A 19,045-nucleotide genomic window follows, 5' to 3' on the forward strand; every position below is an offset into this window, starting at 1 on the left:
GACCCTGGGAGACTGCTCTCCTCCCTCTTCCTCCAAATGTGGGACTGCAGTCCTGGCTTAGTCATCCCAGCACTCCAGCAATCCCCAGGTCCCCATGGCCCTCCCCATGGGTATGTGACAGACACTTTCCCTCAGGCCTTCCTGCAAAGGCTGGCCTCTTCCCAAGAACCTCACCATGGCCAGATCACAGACCAGATCACACACTCATGGACCATGTTCCAGAACCCACGGGCCTTTCCTAAGCCCTCATATCCCTCTGAGGATCTGCAGAGCCTGAACATTTCTCTTCCCTCTCTGGTAGAGGTAGGTGATGTGGGGACAGGGCAGAGTGCCTACCTGGGGGATGAATGTGTGAGGTGACTGTGCCCTGAACTCCTGAGCTGCCTTGATAACCTCTGTTAGACTCTGCAGCACGGGCAAGGCTGGCCCGAGCTAGCCAGGCTGAAGACACAGCCCTGCCCCTGTGTGAGGAATGAGGGGCCCCTCAGACCTAGTGGGCCTCAGGTGCAGAGCAGCCAGCCCCCCCTATCCCTCAGGGCACCTGAAGGGTGTGATTTACTGCCTTTTCAATGGAACATGGAGTGGCCAGCTCAAGTGTGTAGCCCAAGACCACAGGCCCTGACACATGTTAGAATATCCTGGCTTAATTTAACTTTCACCTTATCTTAAAATTATTTTCTTTTAGAGATGGGGTGCTATGTTGCCCAGGCTGGACTCAAACTACTCTACTGGGCTCGAGTGATCCTCCTGCCTCAGCCTCCTGAGTAGCTGAGAGTAGCTGGGATAGGCGCACGCCACAATGCTAGCTCACCTTATCTTCTATTAGTCTAGAATTTTCCAACAGCTCTGAGTCCCCCACGCAACTTTTTAAATGTATTATCCTCCTGCGTCACTGAACCATCAATGCGTTTCCCAAATTATAACATGCAAAGTGACCTCCTTATCCCACAGTGGCCCCATGGTAGGCACCAGTGATCATCTGTGGAGGGCCCCCTTCGCCTGGACTCTCTTTCCTAAGCAGATGGATTTTGGGGGGTCAAGGACATCTGAATGGGGTAGGGTGGGGTTTAGTTGCTTACAGTGAAGCAGTCTTTGAAAATCATTATTTCAAATACATCTGTCTGCTTAGTTTCAGTTCCTTGGGCAAAGCCCCACTGGAAGGGCTGGAGGGAAAGTGAGGTCACTTGGAGATCCTGGATGCCAGCCCCTAGGGTTTGGTCTTCATCTCACTGCAGGAGGGGTGACAGCATGAGCCAGTCCAGGGCAATGGGCTGCAGGGGTGAGGAGGACTGAGACTCGGCCGTGGTTCAGTTGAGGGACTCTTGGAGACTGCCTGGACCCGCGGAGTGAGAAGGAGGGGCCGAGGAGGGAGGTCAGCCGGGCCGTCCAGGCCGGACCCCAGCCCACGAGGCATAAGGGAGGGCTGTCGCTAGGGGCGCCCTTGCGGGTCAAACACCAGGAGCGCCGCGGCCGGTGGCCCCCGGGGGGCGCCACGCAGGCGGGGCATTAGGAGCGTCCCCATCCAGCTCACCAGAGGCCGCGGCATGCGGCCGACGGGGGGCGCCATAGTGGGGGCGACACCGGGAGCGCCTTCGGGAGAGACGCAGTCGCAGCCGGCTGCTACCGCGGGATGGGTCCCTGGTGCCGGAGGCTGGCCTGCGGGCAGTGCCCCCGGATGTCTGCCCCCTCCCGCGCCGGCGCCCTGCTGCTGCTGCTGCTGCAGCTGCTGAGGCCCTCGGGTGAGTCCCTCGCGATCTCTCCCCACCTTCCAGACGCGGCCCTCGCCTTCCGCCTCTGATGCGCTTGGCGTCCTCCGCAGGTTGCTGGGGCGCAGGGGAAACCCCGGGGGCGCTGCCCATGGCTGAGCCCTCAGACCAGAGCATCCCCTGTGCCCCCAAGGCCACCTGTCCTTCCGGCCGGCCTCGCCTTCCCCGGCAGGCCGCGACCACCCAGCCACTGCCCTCGACCACCATGGAGACTCAGTCCCCAGTTTCTGAAGGCAAAGTCTACCTACACCACTGTGAGTACCATAGACTCCATGGGGCACAGAGGGTGACGGAGGAGTCCTTAAGGACCTTGGCTGGGGCTGGGGGATGGGCAGAAGGGACAGGGGGTGGGCAGGTTAGACGAGCGCCTCCTTCTGCAGGTGTTCACTGAGCACTGAACACCCGTGGGCGGGGCCTGGTCCCGTGGAGGCCCAGAGCCCTGGGTGTCCTGCTGAGGTAAGGGGCAGGAAAGTCAGAGGGGCCTGGGACCAGCTGTGTGTTCCCATCCTCCCCCCACCCCAGCTGGCTGTGGGGCAGTTGGCTTCTCACCGTGCTCCAGGTCCTGACCCATCGTGCCTCCGACCCAGGCTCCCAGCCAGGGACCTGCGGGATCTCCACCACAGCTTGCAGGCCAGGCTGTGTGAGCCTCCTTGTGGCGTCTCCAAGGCGCACACGGAAGATGTTTCTCTTGATCAGTGGCTTTCAGGCATGTTTAACTGAGACACGCATAAGAAAGTCTTATTATTCTGGGACTCAGCACATAGCATTTGACTGCTGCAGAGAGTCATCCAAACAGGACTCATGGTGCCCAGTGCTTACATGCCGGCGATTTCTTTCCTGTGTTATCCTTTAAAAAGGCCGGGCACGGCCCACTTGTTTACAATCCACGAATCCATTTGGGAAACACTAGGAGTGGGACTACTGGAATGTTGGAAATGTGATTCTTCAATCTAGAAAACTGCTTTCCAGAGTGTCTGCAGCAGTGAGCACTCCCGCCAGCTATGGGGAGGCGTTCTGGGTGACAATCCTCACCCACACTTGGTGTCACAGACATTGTGTTTTTGCCAGGCAGGTGGTACAGAGCAGAATTTCATTGTGATTTAAATCTGTGCTTTCCAGGCTGGGGGTAGTGGCTCATGCCTGTAATCCCAGTGCTTTTGGAGGCTGAGGCAGGAAAATCGCTGGAGGTCAGGAGTTTGAGACCAGCCTGGGCAACATAGTGGGACTCTATCTCTCCAAAAAGTAAAAAAAGTAAAAAAAAAAAAAAAATTATCTGGGCGTGGTGGTGTGTGTCTGTAGTCCCAGCTACTCAGGAGGCTGAGGTGGGAAGATCCTTTGAGTCTGGAAGATCCTCCTGGGAGTCTGAGGCTACAGTGAACAATGATCATACCACTGCAATCCAGCCTGGGTGACAGAGCAAGGCCTCATCAGAGGAGGAGGAAGAGGGAAGAAGAAGAGAGAAGAAAGAAGACAGAAGGAAAAAGTAGTAGTTGTTACCTTTCCCTGTAGACTAACGTGGAGGAGCAGCTTCTGTGGTGATTTGCTGCTGGGATTTCCTCCCTGGGCTATGCCCATTTTCCTATTGGGGCATCCGCTTTCCTCTCACTGAATCACAGGAAGGGGTTCCCAGGTCGAGGAGAGAGGTCTGCCTTGGCTGACATAGGAAGCATGGAGAGAGTGGAACCAGGTGGAAATGGGAAGAAGTTAGTGAAGGGTCTGGTTGGAGCTGAGGGTGTGTTGGGGAAGGCAGAGGGCCGGTGGTGCACTGGGCTGGAGATAGTCCAGGGCCCGGGCTGTGGGAACAGGGAGAGAGATATCTAGGTGGTGCTGGGGCCCTTCTGAGGCATGAGACCCCAGTTCACCTGTGGACAGCATCATTCCATGGTGACAGGTGGGAAGGGAGCATCCCTGGGGGGTGCAGGCCAGTGGCTGGAGAGGTGGGAGGTCAGGCTTGGGGAGGGGAGGGGCAGGGAAAGACCCAACTCTCATCAAGCTCTCACCTTCCTCCTCAGCCTGCGGCTTTTCCAGCGAGCAGGACCCCACCCTCAGGGACCCGGAAGCCATGGCTCGGCGGTGGCCCTGGATGGTCAGTGTGCGGGCCAATGGCACACACATCTGTGCGGGCACCATCATTGCCTCCCAGTGGGTCCTGACTGTGGCCCACTGCCTGATCCAGTGAGTCAAGATGGAGGTGGGGTGGGTGGAGAGGCATTTGGAGCTGCTGGGGCCCGGTCACCGCTCCCTGCCCAGCTGTTCCGGCAGCTGTCTGCATTGCAGGGCCCTGCAGTCCCAGCTCCAGCCTCACCTGGCTCCAAGCAGGTGGAGGCTGAGTCCTGAAAAGTCCTTCGGGGGTCCAGTCCTTTCCGTGTCCCAACCTTTGCTCCCCTTGCCTGGCCTCTCGGTCCCATGCAGTCATTCTGCAGATGGGAAATGGAAGCTCAGAAGCCATTGGTCTGGCCTCATGCCTCCTTTCCAAGGGACGAAGCTCCTAGTTCTTTCATTTCACCCCCTCTGCACCCACATCCTCGTTCCTCCCTTCCGTCAATCAGCTGTCTCTGACCCTTCTTTGAGCAAGGACCTGGCCTGGGCACTGGGGCAGAGGAGGGATGGATCATTCCTCCCAGCTTGGTGGGGGAGACAGACAGGAAGACAGATGCTCACAGGGGCGTCTGGTTGGTGTGGAGACAAAAGAATGGGTGTTCTGATGTTTTGGGGCCAGGTTACTGGCTGTGAGAGCTGACTGGTGATGTGTGTTCCAGGCCTAAGAGCCAGCACAGAGACTCCAAGGGGTGTCCCAGGGGTGTGCAGCCAGAGAGCTAAGCCATGGCCCATTCCACGGAGCTGGAAAGAGCAGAATTGCTCCCTCCAGGGCACAGCATGGGGTGAAAGAGTCCATGCTATGGACTGAGAGTAGAGTGGAACCAGAGAAAACAGGGTCCGCATCCCCTCCACTGCCTCCTTGCTGTGCAGCCCTGAGCAGTTCACTGGGCTTCTCTGAGCCTCAGTTTCCCCTTCCATAAAATGAAGGGTCATGAGGACTGGGCCACACAGTGAGTGTGCAGGGCCCTGTTCACATCCGTAGTGAGGAGTAGGCTCAGGGAGCTGGAAGCGGGTGGATGGCCCGCCTGGATCTGCTGGGAGGGCGGCGGCGGGGAGGAGGGCCCAGGCTGGGGCCGGGGCGGGGGCCTGGAGCTGATGGCGGCCTCCCTCACGGCTCCCCTAGGCGTGACGTTATCTACTCAGTGAGGGTGGGGAGTCCGTGGATTGACCAGATGACGCAGACCGCCTCCGACGTCCCGGTGCTCCAGGTCATCGTGCACAGCCGGTACCGGGCCCAGCGGTTCTGGTCCTGGGTGGGCAAGGCCAACAACATCGGCCTCCTCAAGCTCGGGCAGGAGCTCACGTACAGCAAGTACGTCTGGCCCGTCTGCCTGCCTGGCGGGGACTATGTGGTGAAGGACCATTCCCACTGCACTGTGACGGGCTGGGGACTTTCCAAGGCTGACGGTGAGTCAAAGCCTCCCCAGACCAGGGCGGGTGCTGTGAGAGACGACCTGGGTGCAGGCCAGGGTGCCACCGCAGACGGACGTTTCTCAGGCACCTTCCCCAGGGAGCGCGCTGCTCCCGGGACCTTCCTGCCAGGCTCTCACCTCTGAGGTCTCCTTCCCCTTGAGGGAACACCTCACTACCACTCTGCCCTCAGGGGACCCAGAGCCAGGCCAGGGCATGCCATCAGAACTTCCTTGAGGGCAGAGAGGCACAGCGTTAATACCTCACAGCCCACACCCCCGCCTAGGCATTGGCAGCTCGCAGCGGAGCATCTGCGGCGGGGGAGCGGACTTCTGTGTTGTCAAACACTGCCCAGGAGGCCCATGGCCAGCTCGGGGCGGGCTGCGGCCGGGGCTGGGAGACACTCAGGATCCGCTCATGGTTTCCCCTCCCCTCAGTGAGCCTCAGCCCCTTGTTATCCCCATCAAGATCGAGGCCCAGAGAGGAGGTGTGCTCTCTCAGGCACATCCAGCAGACCCTAGGACTGTCCCCTTCCTTCAGGGGGTCCCCAACCCATAAGAGAGGTGCCTTCCCTGTGGCCTCAAGGAATCCACTTACTCTCAAAACAGCCCACGGGGGCCTCGGTCCATGTGGGAGGAACTGGGGTGACTTTGTCATCCCTGCTATAGCCTATCTGTCTCCTGTCTCCCAGGAGCTCAGGCCAGGGACAGGGACACACGAGCTGGGGAGCGGGGAGGAAGAAGCCTGGGCTCCACGGAGGGGTCTGGGAAGGCTCAGCAGGGAAGACACCTGTGGCGGAAGGGCTGCTTGGAGAGAAGGCAGGCCTGGGCCCCGAGAGGCTTGGCGGGCCCTCGGAAGGGAAGGAGCGGCAAAAGCCGAGAGGCCGAGTGGGGTGGAGGGCTGTCAAGGGCCCCGGTGGCCTGGGCTGTGCAGGAAGCAAGAGCAGGCCCAGCAAGGCTGAACTGGGGACAGCCTGCTCCAGGGGCTCCGTGTCAAGGGTCCTAGACAGGTATCAGCTAGAATGAGGACAGGGCTGTATGGCTAATGCAGAAAAGGTGGGATGTGGGGAAAAGCGGAGAGGACGAGGCCAGGCTGGCGGCCGTGGGCAGCGGTGAGTGGCTGTGCATCAATGGGGCTCTGTCCCACAGGCATGTGGCCCCAGTTCCGGACCATTCAGGAGAAGGAAGTCATCATCCTGAACAACAAGGAGTGCGACAAGTTCTACCACAAATTCTCCAAAATCCCTCCTGTGGTTCGGATCATCCAGTCTCAAATGATGTGTGCGGAGGACACCCACAGGGAGCAGTTCTGCTACGTGAGCGGCCAGCTGGGGAGGGAGAGGGGAGGAGTAGAGGCGGGGAGGGGAGGGGAAGGGGGTGGACAGGCCCGGGGGAGATGGGGATGGAGGGTGTTTCAGGGAGGTTGGGAGGAAAGAGATGGGAATGGGAATGTCGGTTGGAGGTGAGAGGAGTGGGGGTTCCGTGGGAGATGGAGGGTGGGTGTTAAGAGGTGGAGGATGAAACCCTTTGAGGAAGGTCTCCTGGGTGTGGAGCACTCTTCACCCACGTTGGCACTAGGGGGCTGTGGGGGACCTGGTGTGAGGACATCCTGCCTGGCCCTGGGCTGGGTCATGTCTCTGACCTTACTTCCCTGACCCTTACTCCCCACAACCCTTCCCACAGGAGCTAACTGGAGAGCCCTTGGTCTGCTCCACGGAGGGCACGTGGTACCTGGTGGGACTGGTGAGTTGGGGCGCAGGCTGCCAGAAGAGCAAGGCCCCACCCATCTACCTACATGTCTCCTCCTACCAACATTGGATCTTGGACTCGCTCCACGGGCAGGCTCTGGCCCTGCCGGCCCCATCCAGGGCCCTGCTCCTGACACTCCCACTGCCCCTCAGCCTCCTCGCCACCCTCTGACTCCTCGTCGGCCACCCTTGCCTCTGTGCCCAGGTTGCTGCGGCTGCAGCTCTCACAGCCCTGAGAGTCAGGGTGGAGATGAGGTGCTCGATTAAACATTTCTCTTTTCCATACCTCCTTCCTGGGCCTGCACTAGCGGGAGTCCTCGGGGGAACCAGATGAGGGTGGGGTGGGGAACTCCCGGCCGTTTACACTGAAAATTGCAGAGCCTCCAGGATCTGCCCCCATCCAAAGATTTGGGGTGACTCCCACAAAAGGTGGAGGGGGTATGAAGGGGTGATATTAGGGTCAGATGATGGAGGGACCTGGAACTTCCCAAGCTGAAGCTGGGGCTGTCAGAACCCAGCTTGAGGCTGGAGTGAGGGCGCAGCTGTCTGGGCTGGGAAGTGAGTGCTCTTTCTGTGATACTGTAGGAGTCAGGCTTTCCTTGATTTTGGTTGCCTTCTGGCCAGAAGCTAGAACACAGCCTTTCATTGCCCCAAAGAACCATAAAGAACTTTGACCCTCTATCTCTGTCCCCTGTCTGGAGACTGTGGCAGACACCCATTGGAGTCAGACATTATTCCAACCATCAGCAGCCAGGCCTGCCCATAAAAGGATGGTGGTGGCCCCATGTCAGGGGGAGGGCAGGTGGAGCCCAGGCCTGGACTTCCCCCAGGCTTCAGCGACTTTTGCTCTTCGTGACCCTGAATGGCCCCTACCCCTCTGGACTTCTGCTGCCTGGCCACAGAGGAAGGTTCTGCATGAGTAGAATGCCCTTGTCACCACTATATAGGAGAAGCCCATGGGCTGAGGGCAGAGGTCAGCCAACTGCCTCCTCCATCTGGTGGCAGAGTCCTCAGCTTCCATGATGGGGCCTTTTGCCAGTTTTCTGTCCCTCACTGCTCCTAAGACCCCACGTCATGCACCTTCCTCATCAGCCTGGATCACTCTCCTTCCAGTACAGGGACGATCCAGGTCCAGGTCAGGAGTCAAGCTTGACTCTCGTGTCCCCGGCTCTGGGCACAGACCATCAAAGGCCTATTGCAAGTCATAGGCGCAGCCTTGTGAACTCAGCACCCAGAGAGCTGCAGGGTCCCTCCCGGATCCTGCGCCTGCCTCAGGGGTGGGCCCCGGTGGCTGCAGCTGCCCCTCGGCCCCTTGGCCCCCATTTCTCTCTCTATCTCATCCTAATTCAGGCTGAGAGAAGAGTCAGGGAGGGGACTTTAGCCTGGCCTGAGCCATCTGTCGCTCACTGCTGCATCACTCCCCACATAAATGCTCTGGGAACAGCGCATCCCGAGGGGCCATCTCAGGAGGCCGTTTTCTAGGCCTGGCTCTAAGCTTTATTCACAAATCTCTACAGGCTGCTTTGCTAGCAGGCTCCCTGGGCTGGGAACCCTCTGGTGTCTCCGGAGGGTTCAGGCCCAGGTTTCAGAGCCTTAGTCTGTTCCATGCCGTCTGGAAGCGCCTCTGTGCACCTGCCCTCCCCCAGGTGCTGTTTGGGCCTTTGTCTTCCGGTCAGGGATGCTTCTTTTAGGCGCCGGCAGTGGGAAATCGTAGAAGAGGAAGCTGCAGAGAAGCTGGTGCTGTTACGGTCAGCAGGCGCAGGGTCAGTGTACCCCTGCTGTGATCTCCTAAGGGCCCTGAGACCTAGCACTGCTGGGCAGAGAAGGGACCACCAGAACAGCCCAAGATCCTCTCCCCCTTGGCTTCTTAAATCTGCTATGATTTCCAAGAGGGGCCCAGGCCCCAGCTCTCTCTCCTGCACCCTCTAGCCCACTGGCCTTAGCTCTGTGTATTCCTGCCCCAGCCCTGCAGCCCAGCCTTGAGCCCGAGCCTCGAGGCCTCATGCGGGGCCTGGCAGCAGCCTCAGCTCCATCACAGTGTGTGAAATGAGGGTCGCCCGCTGCCTCGAGCTTGCTGTCTGCTGGGCTGGGGGTTCCGTTTCTGGAGCCACCTCTGCTCACTTCCTGGAGCTGGATCTCCCGCCAGGCAGTCTCCTCACCATCAGGGCTCCTCCCTGGCCAGGCAGAGTCCCTCCCGCTGCCACAACTTCCCCCAGTGACCCTCTCTGCCTCCTCATGGCCAGTCTGGGTGTGGTCTCACACCCTGACCCATGCACTTCAGCCACTTCCTGCTGGAAAGGGTGACTGAAGTAACCCCTCATCCCGTTACTCCTTCACACCCACTGCCATCCATGGCAGAAAGGGTGAGACAGAGGGAGGTCTGGGTGGGGACAGCAGTGTATCTGCAAAGGGACAGTGGCCCCAGACCACCTCTGCCAACAGTACCCATGTGGATGGGGTCAGGACACCTGCGAGAGTCTGCTTCCTGCTCCTGATGGGCCATGAGGAGGTGGGCACGGGCCCCAGCTTCCACTCTGTGATCCACAGCCTCTGTGGCCCACGAATGAGCTGAGTCCAACAGGCCTGGACCTGGCCACGGCTTGAGCTCGAGTGCCAGCCCCAGCGGCAGCCTCCTGGATGTCCTCATTTCTCTCCTTTCTTCTTCTTGGCCTCATTCTTCTCGTCCTCCTCTACCTTGATGGCCACTGTGTCCACACTGTCCTTCTTCTTCTTCTTCTTCTTATCCTCTGCGGGGCAGGGGAGAGAGACCATGTGATAGTGGCGAGACGAGGTCCTGGGGCCCGGCCGTCCCAAGGGGAAGAACCCCAGAACCTCCCAGCCCCTGCCTTTTCTTTCCTTCTTCCTACTGGAGAACAGGCTCATCGTTCTATCTGCCTCTCGCTGACCGACTTCTGTGCTCTGGTGTCCAGGGGCAGGGCTGGGGCCCCTCCCTGAACCTGCTGCGCTTGGAGGGTAGGAACAGAGCAGCGGGACCGCGGAACTGGCTGGCACCGCAGGGCTGGAGCCGGGGCCGACTCACCCCCTGGGATTTCTGTGAGCTCATTGAGGGGCGGCACAGTCTCCAGCTTGTCTGTGTACATCTTGGCTGCCTTTCGCTGCAGGTATCGGGCTTCAATCTCCTTCCGAGTCCGTGGCACTCGACAGTTGAAGACACAGCATAGGGTGATGACTGTAGGGAGGACAGAGAAGGCTTGGCTGGGGCTGGGCTTCTGATACCCCAGGAATGGCACCCGCCTTCCTTCAGGTCACCACCCCCATGCACCCGCGTGTGTCTTACCCACCAGACGCTGGCGGGAGGCTCGGCATCTTGACAAAACCCCTGTGGACCCTGTGATGACAACGGTGGCTCTCCTGGGCAGGGCTGACTTCACAGAGTTGCACAGGCCCTGGTGCTTGGAAGGGCCCCTGGCTAAATTATGTCACCAGTCCTGGTCCTGAGGGTCTTTCTGACTAGACTGAGTCACTGCAGGGTAAGGCAGAGGGCTGCACCGCGACTTAAGCCATAGCTTCCTGGGGCCATGCAGCGCTTCTAGTGCAACTTAGCTCCTCCTCTCCACGCCACGGAGAGCTGGGCCAGAGCTGCCTCAGTCACGAGAGGACGTGGCTCTGCATGCCCTCCTCAGCCTCCTGGAGGGCATCCCTGGGCTCTCTCTGGTAAGGCAGGAGCCCATGAGAGGGCACAGACCCTGCCCTGGGGCGTTCACCTCAGACGGAGTTATTCCAGGAGCGGTTTTCCGGCTGAGAGCAGCTGCACCCACGCCAGTTGAGCCAGGGCATGGAGCTGGCCTGTCTAGTGATGGGCAGGGCAGGGCAGGGCTGCCAGGACCTGGCTGGACTGAGTTTATTTTTCTAAGGCCCCCCACAGGCTGACCACCTTGGCCCCAGCCCTAGGGGAGGGGGTGGAACTGGTTCTTGTTATAAATTGGATTACCAGACATAACTTCCTGGCAGCATCCTGGGGACAGAAAGGCCCACAGAGGATGAGCCAGGTCTATTCTGGGGAAGATGGATCAGATCTCTGTAGCCTGGACTGGAGGACCTTCTGGGGTCATTTGATGCAACCAAGGCAGAACCCCTTCAGACAAATACTGTGTTCCCACTAGCTCTCACCCAGGCTCAGAATAAAAGAAAAAAAAAAAAAAAATCAGTGAATGAATGAATGGGATTATCTCAAAACCGTTACTTCTGGGAACAGGACTGGACACCTGAAGGAGTGAATTAGGGAGCCAGCATCATCCAGGCAGACACTCGGAGGAGGGGGCTGCACCAGGGCCCTAGCCGTAGATCTGACCGTCCCGGGGTGGACCTGAGCAGACAGCAGGCCTGATCCCAGAAGCTGGGTCTTGGATTTATCCAGAACTTGTGTCCACGCCTGAGACCCGAGGTTGGTCTCGACCCCAGGTCTCAATGGAAGATAACCAGTGCAAGGTAAGATAAGGTGGGCCTATCCCTTTCCCCTTCTAGGAAATGGGGTTAGAGATGGTCTGTGTGGTTGACGTCCAAGTGCTGCTTGGTGTCTGACACTGCGATTTTCTCACGTGGCCCCAGGCGCCTTTGTTGTGTCTGAGGCCCGCAGTGCTCTCCCTGCTGCTCCCTAGACCTGCACCCTAGGCTGCGCCTGTGGCTCGTGCAGGGCAGATGACCCCGCAGCCCTGCAGTGGGCTTTTTCCCTCTGTGGGCACCTGGTTGAGGCTGCAGGCACACCTGTCTGTCTGTGGGGCCTCTACTAAGATGTCTGACTGGTTCTCAGCCTCAGCTGGGAACAATCACAGCCTCTCGCTCGAATGGGGGGCGGGGTGTGCAGGGTGGATATTTTCTCTTGGGAAGGCACTTCTGGTGCCAGGAGAAGCACACGCGCATCAGATGTCATCTTTCTCAGAGCCCCTCATGTCTGGGTGGGCTCTTTGTGGGCCACCCAGCTCTCTGGGGCACCTCCTCCCTGGACAGCTTCAGCTGGGACTAAGTGCAGCTGTCACCTCCCCACCCGGGGTGCACTCAACAAATGTCCAGTCGGGGTCATCTGAGACCCTGCGTGAGGCTGCATTTCCTCCAGCCTCTGCTCACACTATCCCCTCTGCCTAGAATGCCTTTCAGCCTCCCCTCCTGCTAAACCCCACCCACCCTCCCACTGGTATGCAGCGCAGGGGACCCTCTTCTGTGACACCTTTGCAGGGGAGTGGGCTGCTTCTCCCTTTACCGCCTGCATCCCCCTATACTCGGCTTTTGCCTCGTAGGAACCCCTGTCAGATGCTTTGTGCCATGGCAGCCTCCCCACTCGGCCTCCATTTCCTGTGCTTTTCTGTCCCCTTCCCCAACTCCAGACCCCTGTTCTGAAGGGAGGGCTAAGGGGAGCAGGCCAAGCCCATTTCTGCTGTGACTTTGCATCAAGAAGCTCCCAGACCCCAGGAGAGGAATGGGTTTCCTGCTTTTAATTGAGGCAGGCGTGAGTCATTCCCGGAAAATGGTATTTGACACGGCAGGGATCGAAGCCTGGGAGCCACATCTGCTGGGCGTCTGGGGAGCCTCTAGTGGAGGGTGGCCTTGCTGGGGCCCCTGGGTGTGGCCTTTAAGCTGGCCAAACTGCAGGAAAAGCATCAGGAGGCCAGCCATAGGGAAAAATGACACGTCCTCGTCCCAGTCCTCTGTTCAGTGGAGTTCCCTGTAATTACCATAATTGCCGTGTGGCTACCTCCCTGGGTCCGGCAGAATACTTCAGGTCACCACCGGCCTGTCAGCCCTCCACGGGGAGTTTGTGTGGATCAGGAGGTGCCAGAAACCACGGCGGGTCTCCTGCGGGCGCCTGGCCTACTTGTACTGCCCGGAATTGCTGCTCCGAGCCCTCTGCGGGGGGGCAGGGGGTGCTGGATTCCCACTGCAGTGTGGTGGAGAGGGCAGGAGCAGCTACTCACTGATGGACAACACGAAGAGCGAGAAGATGCCCACCACGTGCCACAGGCGCATGTCCCAGAACACCACCGTCTCCTTGGTCAGCGGGGGCGGCTTGGGCTTGGGCGGGGCCGTGCTGGGCTGTGGGTCAGGAGAGAGGGGAGTGAGCCAGGCAGAAGCCTGCCAGCTGGGACCAGCTGAGAAGGGCCCAGGCCTCAGCAAGGACTCAGCCCAAGCATTTCAGAATCTCCTAGAATCAACTCTCTTAAGCAAGCCCTACCAACACCCTAGACCTTGGGAAGTTCCAGATTTAGTGCAAGAAAACTGAGCAGAGACAGGGACTTGAAGTGGGAGGGTGGGTGATGCTTGGGGAAACAAAGGCCTGGAGGAGCAAACGTGGATGGCTTGTCCCGGCCAGGTTCACGCCCTCCTACTCCAGTCCTGGGCTCCACTCAGGCAGACGGGGTCTCAGGACCAAGGCCAGAGACAAGGCGAGGCCTCCGCGGTGCTGGCTGACTAGCTGCTCTCACATCTCCCTAGTGAGGGTGGCGTGTGGAGCTAGGAGTCAGGGTCTCATAGTTCTGCAAGCTGGCCTGGACTCCTGCCAGGTGGCCTCCTATGGTCACCTACCCTACTGGAAGTCACTGAACAGAAGACTCAGAGTGTCCACAGGACAGGCACTAGATAAATAAAAGGTCTGCAGTGCTGTGGCGACACCTGGAGGCCAAAAGGCAGAAGCGCGGCTGCAGCAAGCCTGAGGAGAGCACAGCTAGCCACTCCCACTTTCCAGGGGGACATTACCCCGCCCTGGGGGGGGCTGGAGGGACAGGACACTCCCCCAGGGTCTAGAGGACACAGTCCTGCCCCAGTTATGAGAGAAAATGGCCTTGTCCTGGATATCTAAGGGATATATCCCTGCCCCAGGTCTGAGAGGACATAGCCCTGCTCCTGGGTGTCTAGGGGACATGGCCCTGCCCCAGGTCTGAGGAGACATGGCCCTAGCCTTAGGTGTTCAGGGGACATGGTTCTGTCCTGGGTGTTGAGGGGACATGGTCCTGTCCTAGTTGTACAGGGGACACGACCCTGCCCTGGGTGTCTAGGGAACATGGCCCACCCTGGGTGTCTAGGGGACACAGTCCTGGCCAGGTGTGAAGACACGTGTACCCACACTGTGGAATTTGAGTAAGATCTGTCCCTGACCAGAGATGGACATGACCCTATGTCACTTAGTGTGGCTGAGGGGCAGAGAGAGGGGTCTGTCCTCAGTGAGAGAGAACCCTGGGGCATATGAGCAAGCTGTTGTCCCCTGATTTCCAAATAATGACAGACAGGAGGAGTCCCTTCTGGTTTTCTGAGAAGAAAGGTAACCTGTAGCTCGACCATTCAGCTCTTCCTCCCCCAGGCCCATAAACATGGATTGGGCATCTATCATGAGCCAAGCACTTTTTCACCTAGTGAATGCCACCCTTCAGCATGGGTTGCAGAACTCAGAGAGGATCAGTGACCTGTCGCAGGTAACCCAGAGGATCTGTGGGCTGAGATTGGTACCTGATTCCCAGGCTTTTTTCTCCTGGCCAGGGTGAGCTATTGACAAGAAGACACCATTCCTCAGTACCGTCCCCTGGATGTATGTGTGGGGTCAGACCCAGGTACGTAAGGTTGGGGAACTTGTGTGAGGTCAGGCACATGTGTGGTTGGAACACATGTGGGGTGGTCAGGCACATGTCTGTGGCATTACGGTTAGGGGCTCGGTAGTGGCAGCTGCCCTAATTCTAAGGCCCAATGTGTTGGCCCAGCTGGGTTGTATGACTAGAAGACTCAGAGGGCCATAGTAAAGTTCTCAGGTTCTGAGCCAAGGCAGCTGAGACCTCACTTCCTACACATTTTTGCCCCCAGCTCTGATGTGGGTGGAGCTGGGACTGATAGGGGTCTTGGGTGGACGGCAGCAGGTAACAGCTAGTCTTCTCCTCATGGTAGGCCCTGCTGGGGTCTGATTTCTGGAGCATGGAGGCCCCCACCTCCTTCAGAGCCTCATGGGTTGATGGAGGGTGATGGTGACCCACGCAGGGCCGAGGTGGGTGGGGACATGGCCCCAGCCCTGCCTAGATCTCTGGTGCTTCCATGAGGGAAGAGCTAGGGCCTCGCTCAGACCGCAGGCAGATGGCCTCCAAATGCAATTTCCCTCAACGAGCTAGGGGAAGATGAGTTCCTAGGGGTGGGGGAGAGGAGTCTTTGGCTCAGAACCCGACTTAGCCTCCGCCCCCAGCTTTCTGTCTGCACCTAAACCAGCTCAGTTTCTGTACCCAGGCCTCAGGACAGCCTGTGAGGGGCCCAAGTGCACCCCATGGGGCTCAAGCCAGCCTAGCTCCCCTTACAGGGACACTGGAGCTGACACCTGACTCTAGTCCAGCCTCCTGGTCACGCCCTCTGGGCAACAGCAGGGACAGGCTACATCTACGTTCAGGGCTCTGTCCCTATGTCCCCAGCAAACCCTCCAGTTCAGGGCTGTGTTCCCATATAACGACCTCCCCATGGCTCTGTCCTTCCTATCCCACGCTGTCCCCAAGCCCCCACCCCACAGGGCTTCCCCGGGCACCCCTCACTGCCTCTTGCATTTCTGTTTTTTCTGTTGTCTTTGGTTGCCCCCCAACCTTCACAGCCTCCCTTGCCTGCTTCTCCCTGGCCCTGGCTCCTGGGCCTTCTCCCTCTGGCCTCACCTCACAATCCAGAATTCTAGGTCTGGTCTGCCAGCTCCCTCACTGGCTCCCATTTCAGGCTAAGCAGGAGTGGGGTGCAAGGAGACCAGGGGGGTGACAGATGGCCCCACCCTTCCTGGCTCCAACCAGGCTCTACCCAACCACCCAACCACCCAGCCATCCTCTCCACCTGCTTCTGTGTTCTCAGCAGCTCCTCCCAGCTGTCCCACTGTGTGACCCCCCTCCAGTTTACTCTCCTTCCAAACCAGAACTCATCGTGACTTCTCCCTGCACAGAAACCTTCTAAAGCTCCCTGTTATCACCTGGACCAAGTCAGACTCCCCAGTCCCTGAGCCCCACCGGCCCCTCTGGACCTAGTGCTCCGCATGGTTGCTCTGAAAAGGGTCTCCCGATCCTGCTGCCCCACCCTCCAACTTGGAATGCCCTCACCTCCATCTTAAGACTGTGTCTCCCCTCTCCACTAGACGGGAGTCCCTGGAGTATCTCTGGAGACAGAGGCTGTTACCTCCAGAAGACCCTAAATTCAGGGTCTACATCTGCTTCATCAGACTAGAGGTCCAGGACACCCCGGGCTGTGCACCTCCCTGCCAGTGAGACCAAAGGCTGGCGGATGGGGGCCGGTATCCCCCATCAGTCTGGGCAGGGCTGTGTCCCCAGTCAGGCTGGGAATCCCTAAAGTCAGGGTGAGTCTCCCCCGTCAGTCTAATGTTCCTGAAATAGGGGGCTGTGCCCTTCCATCAGAAGAGGGACCCTAAGAGAGGGGCCAGGTCTCTCTCACAGCCTGGCAGCGCTTGGGGCCGAGCTTCGTGGCCCAGGAGACTGGATCTCCGAGGGCAAGAGGAAGGGATAAAACCAGCTCCGGATCAGAAAGGCGCCCCCTCTCCCCCTGCCCCCTGCCCGGACGGCGACAGCCTCCCCAGTCCCTCCGCGCCGCGGCCTCACCTCCACCAGCTGCCCGGCAACCCCCGCGAGGCCCAGCCCGAGCGCGGCGCCGCCCAGCGCCCAGAGGGGTCCCGCGCCCGGCCGCCCCGCCATCTTCCCACGGACGAATGGGCCCGCCGCCGGTCGCTGCCCTTGCCAACCGGCGCTCGGTAGCTGCGGGCTTTGGCCACGGATAGTCAGTGCGCATCATTTATTCATCCTGGGTGTCAGGTTCCCGCGCCGGCCGCCCCCGCCATCGCCGCTGTGGAGAGCCCGCCTCCTCCCTCCAGGGAGATCGGCCGCAGGCTCCTCAGAGCTCCTGGCGCCCCCAGGGTCACCGAGGTGGGGGTGGGAGGGAGAGAGGACAGGCTGAGTCAACAGGTCCCCCTCCCATCTGCAAACGGGCCTCAGTTTCTCCAGCTGGGACAAGGGGAGGGGCTGGAATCTGCTGATCTAGGAGGCCCTTCCCATTCTGTCATGCTGGATTTGAAAAATATACTGGATTTGAGTTTGGGGGGGGGGCAGAGCGGGCAGGTTGCCATGGTGACAGGCACTCAGGGATGTCCTGGGCTTTCTGGCCTGGCTTCCTGCCTAGAGGCGGCTCTCTTCACCCTGGACACCAGAGCTGGAGAGGAGGGGATAGTATGGTCAGAGCTGCCAGCTGGCAGTGTATATGGAAGGTTCTGGAAGAAGCCAGCATCTTCTGCCCCATAGGACAGAAGTGGGCTGCCCCTGGAAGGTCTGGAGAACCATTTTCTGACTCTGGGTACCCTCAACCTCTGTCCCAGCCTGAATGCTGACTCTGACTTCAGTCTAAGCCAGGACCCCGACCTCATGCTGAAGTTGGCCCATACTGCACTCTGGCCCTGACCCCATGTTGAGCCTGACAACCGGGGGACAGAGGGAGGTTCTGAGGAGATGTAGAGACTGGGGGAGAGGCTGAAGACTTAGGAAGAGGAATGGGGAGGCCTGGAGTCAGCAGACACTCCCCTCCCTCCTTCCCTCCCTCTCTTCCTTGCCTCCTTCCGTCTCTTCCCTTCCTTCCTTCCTTCCTTCCTTCCTTCCTTCCTTCCTTCCTTCCTTCCTTCCATTCTTATTTATCTCCTGCTGCTGAGTGTTAGGAGAAGCAGCACAGGGGTTGAGCCCCTTGCAACCCTTATCACCAGGGACGCTGGTGGAGGCCTGTGCAGGCTGGGGGTGGCCTGGTTCTTCCCAGCAAGGCCTGCCCTGAAAACGGGGTACCCTGTGGCTCCAGAGCCCTGTGGGGTTCTGGCCTGGACTTGCCATGAATGGGCAAGGACCACAGCGGGCTGCAGCAGGGAGCAGAGGGCCACCTGCAGACACCTGCCAGTGTCAGGGGCTGGAGATGACAGCCGGGCAGGAAAACGAGAGCTCTGGAGGAGGGCAGCCCAGGAGACCCATCAAAGAGACGCTCAACAGTGGGCGGCAAAGTCTGGAGACTGTGTGGGCTGGGCCATCCCGTCCTCCCCAGGTATGCCCTGGCCAGGCAAACAGGAACTCTGCTAAAACCCAGATCACGTGCTGCAGCTCTCCAAACCTGTGCTGAGGTCACAGGCCAGGTTTGGGAAAGCCACACCGACCAGTCAGGGGGGTTACCCTCGGGACATGGGGTCAGGGAGGCTGGATGGGTGAGGACTAAGTGAGCCTGGCAGTACTGCACTGAGAGAAGCATTACTCCTCTGTTTCTGTTTCTTATCCATGGAATGGGGAGAGTGAGACTCCTGTGATTAAAGTGAGGATGATATGAATTAATGAATATGGGAATGCTGGCTCTCCTTAATAGGGCAGGCAACCCTCTGCTGCTTATAAGCTCCCATTCACAGCTCAATCAGGGAAGAGCTGTTTCTGTTTTCTGTAAAGTTCATCCATCCATCAAGAAGTAGTGTTGGGAACCAGCCTAACCCTGGACGTGGGTGCCCCGTGTCCCAGTGGTGACGAGGGAGCGAGAAAAGAAATAAGACAAAGACAAGACTAGAAGTTCACGGTATGGGTCCAGGGGTCCAGCACACACTGGCTCGGGGTGATCCGCGTTGGCATTGAGGTCTGGGCTCCACATGCTTTTTTTTTTTTTTTTTTTTTTTTTTTTTTTTTATCGTTAATCATGCGGGCTGTGGGGAGGGGGGTTGAGAAGGAAGATGGTCAGGGGAAAAGCATGTATCCGCAGCATTCAATAGCAAATGTGGTTCTTCTAAGAAATACTAACTAAGGACACAGAGTTTTTACCACCCATTGTCTATCAGGTGCATTTGCAAAAGAGGAACAGGGAGAGGCAAGGGAACTCACACTATATAATAAGGGGATTTTTATCTCTCGAGCATTGCAGACACAAAGCAATCAGAATTACTCCGTATTCTGAGAACATAGGCAGAGTCTGTGGCATTCCGGTTATCTCTTTCCTGCAAGAATTTCCTGTCCTGCAAGCTCCCACCTGCAAAGACCCTCTTGTGACCAGAGGT

At 58.8% G+C, this 19,045-nt stretch overlaps 2 protein-coding genes across 2 annotated transcripts; one reads left to right on the top strand and one right to left on the bottom strand.

The window, feature by feature from the left end:
• Nucleotides 1–1,630: 1,630 nt before the first annotated feature.
• Nucleotides 1,631–7,195, top strand: PRSS50 (serine protease 50). The gene is made up of 6 exons (XM_039477577.2): nucleotides 1,631–1,739; nucleotides 1,820–2,020; nucleotides 3,779–3,941; nucleotides 4,990–5,273; nucleotides 6,425–6,591; nucleotides 6,959–7,195. Exons 1-6 carry the CDS (start codon nucleotides 1,631–1,633, stop codon nucleotides 7,193–7,195), a joined length of 1,161 nt encoding a protein of 386 aa, XP_039333511.2.
• A 1,232-nt stretch (nucleotides 7,196–8,427) lies between these two features.
• TMIE (transmembrane inner ear) lies at nucleotides 8,428–16,968 on the bottom strand. Its single transcript, XM_003926425.4, has 4 exons — nucleotides 16,590–16,968; nucleotides 12,954–13,071; nucleotides 10,064–10,213; nucleotides 8,428–9,770 (listed from the first exon to the last, which is right to left on the bottom strand). Exons 1-4 carry the CDS (start codon nucleotides 16,680–16,682, stop codon nucleotides 9,667–9,669), a joined length of 465 nt encoding a protein of 154 aa, XP_003926474.3. The 5' UTR covers nucleotides 16,683–16,968; the 3' UTR covers nucleotides 8,428–9,666.
• Nucleotides 16,969–19,045: the final 2,077 nt, after the last annotated feature.

This window comes from Saimiri boliviensis, chromosome 8, assembly GCF_048565385.1.
Source record: "Saimiri boliviensis isolate mSaiBol1 chromosome 8, mSaiBol1.pri, whole genome shotgun sequence".
NCBI classification, from domain to species: domain Eukaryota; kingdom Metazoa; phylum Chordata; class Mammalia; order Primates; family Cebidae; genus Saimiri; species Saimiri boliviensis.